Here is a 5,981-nt window from a genome sequence, read left to right as displayed (position 1 = left end):
AAAGGTTAGTTTTCTGTTTGACTCCAAGTTTTGAGTCACTTTTGCAAGAAGCCCAATTTCTAATCCCCTACAAAAAATGGCCATGTCAATAATTTGTTTATTATACTGATTATTTTATGTTTGTGATAACGTATGATTTTTAGTAAATTTAATTAATTATTCTCATGCATGACTATTCAATAAAATATATTTTTCTCAGTTTCCACTATAAATTGAACTTTAGGTTAATGGTCGTAAATTTTTGTTGCACCTCTGGTTAATGGTCGTAGTTTTTGTTGAAATAAAAATGGATTAAATTACAATATAAATATGTATATAATATGGTTAACAGCACCAAGCACAAGGGCGCACTTTTTCCGTAGTGGAAATGCTTGTGATGGGATTACATGGTGGACCATTTGCCGTATTTAATTCAATGGCTCACATAAGAAACGAATAATATTCAATCTAAGTAATTGAATCAGTGTTACAAAAAATAATGTAAACTAAACCATCAATTTATAAATCTACAAAAAATTTAAGCATTATACCTAAACTCTAAATATATGTGGGATAATATTGCAATCTATTTGTTAGGTCAGAATTCAAAAAGCTAGAAGACAAATAAAAGGATTTCTTGGAGTCATATTGATTCTTTCAGTTATATATACTATCCTTATAGTTAAGTATATTCAGTTGTATTATATTTCAATTGTCATTTTGACTAATTCTATAATACGATATAGTTGTAGAAGCAAGGAGACGTCAAGTATGAGGGATGGTTTGGATTTACATTTTTAACGTTTTTCTTGTTCAAAATTCACTGCAGTAATACACAATTTATAAGATTCATCTTATTTAGTGGATCACAGGCTCGTGCTCCCGAAATTTCATAAGACTATATAACCCCTAAAACTTTTGAAAAAGTTAAAGAAATACGATAGTTATTTGATTTCTGCTTTATAATAGCATGGAGGTGAAACTTAGCCAAAACATTACATACCATTTGTATCATGCATATTGGCAAGATTTTCTTTCCCATTTTCAGGGTATACTCCCATAGTTAGGAAGAAACGCTCGAAGGTTATTTATAAAGGGAGACATGACTTTTTTGAAAATCTTGTGATTTTGAAAAGTTTAAAACGATACAAAAAGAGTAGAAACATATTGTGTGATCGTTATCAAATGTTTAATCACTTGTATTTGTATCCAACCAATCAAACTCTTAAATAAAAATGTTAAATTCAAATCGTAAAATTTTAATTTCATACAACATTTACAAGTTACAATAAACATTATACATTAAGGGAGTAAACAGTGTCCACTAAAAATGACCTGCTTTAAATTATGGAGTTATCTAACACACGAAGAAACTAAAAAGAAATTTAGGGCAAGGAGGAGTTAGGATCATCTTCGCCTTGCTTAATTCGGATCACAATTTCGGGTTCGGGTTCAGGTCGGGAGCTAGAGCTACCGGGCAAACCGCACTTGTATTTGTATCCAACCAATCAAACTCTTAAATAAAAATGTTAAATTCAAATCGTAAAATTTTAATTTCATACAACATTTACAAGTTACAATAAACATTATACATTAAGGGAGTAAACAGTGTCCACTAAAAATGACCTGCTTTAAATTATGGAGTTATCTAACACACGAAGAAACTAAAAAGAAATTTAGGGCAAGGAGGAGTTAGGATCATCTTCGCCTTGCTTAATTCGGATCACGATTTCAGGTTCAGACCCGGAGCTGGAGCTACCGGGCAACCCGCCACACTTATGACACCTGGCAACAACCAAGATCTGACGGCAAGAAGGGCAAGACGAGTGAGACCCGAGCCACGTGTCAATGCAAGACAAGTGGAACCCGTGACCACACTGCGGCAAAACCCGGAGCTCGTCGCCGGCGGTGAACTCCGTCAGACAGATCGCGCACTCGGCGAATTTCTCCGACGAGGGTGATTCCGGCGAGAAAGTCAGCTTGGGGAGAGACTGGAGCACTTTCTTCTTCAGTCCTTTGTTCGCCGCTGCTACCTGCGGTGGTGGAGATTGACCGGAACCGCCGGAGGAGGATCTGTTACCGGCGGCGAGACGACGGAGCCAGACGCATCGAGAAACAGCGATTAGACCGAGAACAAGAATATCCGACGGCACGAGAGAATTAAACCTTCATGCGAAAGCAGATCTGAAGAACTCCGTATCCAAACCCGATCCACCGTGACCGTGTACACTCATTCAACCGAAAACTCATATAGTTAGCGCAGACCGCAACGACTAACCCTCCTGAAGCACTTCTGCGAGAGAAGAAGCATACCGAGATATGATTGCAGTTTCCACAGCACATGAACATAATGTGTTTCCTACATTAAAGTTTCAATCTCAAAGATTTAAAATAAATCAAATATTAAATCATAGGTACAACCCTAGATTTCTATACGTCAACAATGAAGAAAAGATATGACATAAGATGGCCGTGTGTGAACCAAAATAACGGAATTAGGGTAATGGCGTTACACTAACGGGTTATTCAGAAAATTGTCAGTATTATAAATTTATACCCAAATTAAGCTTAAAATCGTTTTTGACGTCATTGTGTTACTCTATAAAATGACCACACGGCCAATCAAGAACACAAATTATATATAGACACACATTTATACATATATATAGCATGCTAATAATGCATCTATATCAAACCCTTTTTCGACAAGAAGTAAGCTTAAGGAGCTTGCGAGTAACGGTTTGTGAAGGATCTCCAAACCAAAAAAAAAAGATAAAGCTAAAGATGAAAACAATAAGAAGAAAGGAATGATTCATATAATTCTATAGGTAAAGAAAAGAACTATTAAATCGATCAATTTAATACAATAAAGTTTTTTTTTTTTCAACCAAATATTTCATAAAAGCTCAAAGCTAAGGGTTCAAGTAGTACATGGCAGACTTTGCTAAAGCATCTGCAGCAGAATTCAAATTCCTAGAGACATGGACAAAAGAAATAGAACAAAACGAGGAGGATAGGTTCTCGATATCCAAGTTGATTCCGTAGAGTTCCACCGGATGTTGCTTCGAGTTTAGTGCTTTGACAAGCACTTGGTTATCTGATTTGAGGCAGATATTGGAGAGATGGAGGGCCTTTGCGTGCAGCAGGGCTTCGCGAACAGCCAAGGCTTCCGCCATCAAAGGTGATGCGACACAGAGTTCAGTCGATGTGCCACTCGTTGTTTCTCTCTCTTGTGGATTATGTATAATCCAGCCGCATCCTGCAGTTCTATCTTGGGCTTTCCATGCCGCGTCTGTGAACAGAGTAGAAACAGTCATCGATGTGAGCTCCCGTATATGAGAGTTGTTGCCTCCTAAGTTGTGTGCCGGGAGAGGTTTGTGTGCTTGGGCCTCCTGCCATTCTCGCGCAAGTTTAATGGAGGTGCAGCTGATGTCCTTAGCGTCTAGTGTTCTGTCCTCGAAGACCAGGAGGTTCCTTGCTGTCCATATGCACCAGCATACCCAAGAGAAAATGTTGCCCGACACTCCCGTCGGAGGGAGGCATACCAGATCATGTGAGGCTGCCAGGCATTGGTCAAAAGTGGAGTTCGTTCCGATGTCTATAGTTCTCGTGAGTGGGATATTATCCCAAACTTGTCTCGCGAACCTACAGTGTAAGAACAAGTGATCGGCTGACTCCGGAGCTCCACATCGCGCACAAGTCACTGGATGTGATAAGATTCCCCTCCTCTGCAGCGCCATTCCTAAAGGTAATGCATCCTGTATAATCTTCCAAAGAAAGACCTGTATTTTTGGCGCCGTTTTTACCGACCAGATATGCTTGTTCCAGTTGAAGTTGTGCAGTCGGTTTTGTTGATTGCCTTGGATTATGCCATGTTGTTCTCCCTCTTGGTTTTGTTGTTTAACAGCCTCATAGTATCCAGACTTTGTTGAGTAGGCTCCTGAGTTGTTAAGTGTCCACACCCACTTGTCCTCAGCGCCTAACCGGCTTGGTCTCATACATAAGATGGTCTCCGCGTATCTAGATCAACATTCTCATGCAGTATTTATAAGGAATTGATTGTTTGTAGGATTTAAATGTTGAAACATATATTATATATGTAAAAATGAACCGGACCGAAGTTAGAGAGCTTTTCCTTTTTACAATATGTTTTAATAATGTCTCTAGCATAAGATTTGTTCTTAGAATTATTTTAATTTTGTACATGAAACACAATTTTTCTGGTTTTTTGTGGTTGAAACCTAGCTGCTAGTGTTGCACCCTATGTTTCATGAAAATTAATTTATAATATATTCAAACATATTAGAAACATATAAAATTGTCGTTTATGAATTTGGGTCAGTTTAAGATAGTAGCGGGAATGTGTAAGTCTAAGTATGAATTTGTAAATTGCACACCTACTAGGCGATAAACACATGGAGACGGTTTTAATTTTTTGATCCACAAACTTGGTGGCTTTTGATCCTCAAACTCGATGGCTTTTGATCCGAGAACTACTAAATGTGAAAACGAAAAAAATGACTTAAAGAGTTGAGAGCTTAGACTCTGAAACTTTCACACATGCGAGAAAGATGAACCAAAGAATTAAGGATTTAGACTCTAAAACTTGTTCAGGCACGAAAAGTTGTATGGGCCAAAGAATCAATGCCGAGAACTACTGTATGTTTGTATGTTTTGATTTTGATTTATGTAAGTTCTCGGGTTAATGGCATTTTCTTGTTCTGGGCATTTTCCCAGTTCGATCTGAAATCGAACACATACCATTAATACCAAAAACAAAACAAAAACACGAATAAGGTTAGTAGATTGCTTAACACGAAAATCCGAAAACCTTATTCAAATTCGACTGGGTAGGTTTATGCATAAAACTAATATACAGTGCATAAAACTAAAACAGATCAGTTTTCTTCTTTTATCTTTTTTGAGAAAGAAAACATATCAATTTTCATGGGAAAAAAAAATCACAAACTTAAACACAAATGAGACGATTCGGTGAGATCAAATTATCAACTTCCAGTAGGTCGTAAAAGTACCCGTAAACTCAAAGTAGCAAAAAAGGATTAGACGCAAATTGCTAAATTTCAATTTAATACAACATTTACAAATTACAATAAAAATGTACATATTAAGAGAATAAACACTATCCACTAATCTGCATTAAATTATAGTAAAAGATATCTAACATACGAAGAAGGAACAAAACGAATCAGGGCAAGTAGGAGCTAGGATCATCTTCGCCTTGCTTAATTCGGATCACGATTTCAGGTTCAGACCCGGAGCTGGAGCTACCGGGCAACCCGCCACACTTATGACACCTGGCAACCACCAAGATCTGACGGCAAGAAGGGCAAGACGAGTGAGACCCGAGCCACGTGTCAATGCAAGACAAGTGGAACCCGTGACCACACTGCGGCAAAACCCGGAGCTCGTCGCCGGCGGTGAACTCCGTCAGACAGATCGCGCACTCGGCGAATTTCTCCGACGAGGGTGATTCCGGCGAGAAAGTCAGCTTGGGGAGAGACTGGAGCACTTTCTTCTTCAGTCCTTTGTTCGCCGCTGCTACCTGCGGTGGTGGAGATTGACCGGAACCGCCGGAGGAGGATCTGTTACCGGCGGCGAGACGACGGAGCCAGACGCATCGAGAAACAGCGATTAGACCGAGAACACAGATCAGGGCGCAGAGGAGAGCAGCGAGGATGATGACGAGATCGGAATTCAACGTGACGGTGGAGGTGGCCGCCACGGACGACGGAGTATTAGATTCTCCGAGTAGACGGAAGAGAAGGCGCACCATTTTTTTGTTTTGTTTAGTTTCGTTGTTTAAAAATTAGAATTTTGAAAAAAAAGAAAGATTTGATTTGAGTCTGAGAGGTTTTTGGAGAGGCCAAGAGGCCCATAGCTTTATAGAGCGACCGGGTAAGGTTATTTCGATAATTTACAATACAATAGAGCCTTTTTTTGATTTAAAATAATTATTACTTTGATAGTTTACATTTGTTACG

The 5,981-nt window shown here is 38.8% G+C and overlaps 2 protein-coding genes across 2 annotated transcripts; both read right to left on the bottom strand.

The window, feature by feature from the left end:
• Window positions 1-1,526: 1,526 nt before the first annotated feature.
• Window positions 1,527-3,977, bottom strand: LOC106321431. The gene is made up of 3 exons (XM_013759697.1): window positions 2,911-3,977; window positions 2,258-2,338; window positions 1,527-2,145 (listed from the first exon to the last, which is right to left on the bottom strand). The coding sequence occupies exons 1-3, from the start codon at window positions 3,975-3,977 to the stop codon at window positions 1,656-1,658; spliced, it is 1,638 nt and encodes a 545-aa protein (XP_013615151.1). The 3' UTR covers window positions 1,527-1,655.
• Window positions 3,978-5,050: 1,073 nt separating this feature from the next.
• Window positions 5,051-5,781, bottom strand: LOC106321432 (RING-H2 finger protein ATL80). The gene has a single exon (XM_013759698.1). It carries the CDS (start codon window positions 5,771-5,773, stop codon window positions 5,186-5,188), a length of 588 nt encoding a protein of 195 aa, XP_013615152.1. The 5' UTR covers window positions 5,774-5,781; the 3' UTR covers window positions 5,051-5,185.
• Between the last annotated feature and the right edge of the window lie 200 nt (window positions 5,782-5,981).

Source organism: Brassica oleracea, unplaced genomic scaffold (assembly GCF_000695525.1).
Source record: "Brassica oleracea var. oleracea cultivar TO1000 unplaced genomic scaffold, BOL UnpScaffold01640, whole genome shotgun sequence".
NCBI classification, from domain to species: Eukaryota; Viridiplantae; Streptophyta; class Magnoliopsida; order Brassicales; family Brassicaceae; genus Brassica; species Brassica oleracea.
The sequence above is the reverse complement of the archived record's forward strand: the minus strand, read 5'-3'. Positions and strand labels throughout refer to the sequence as shown.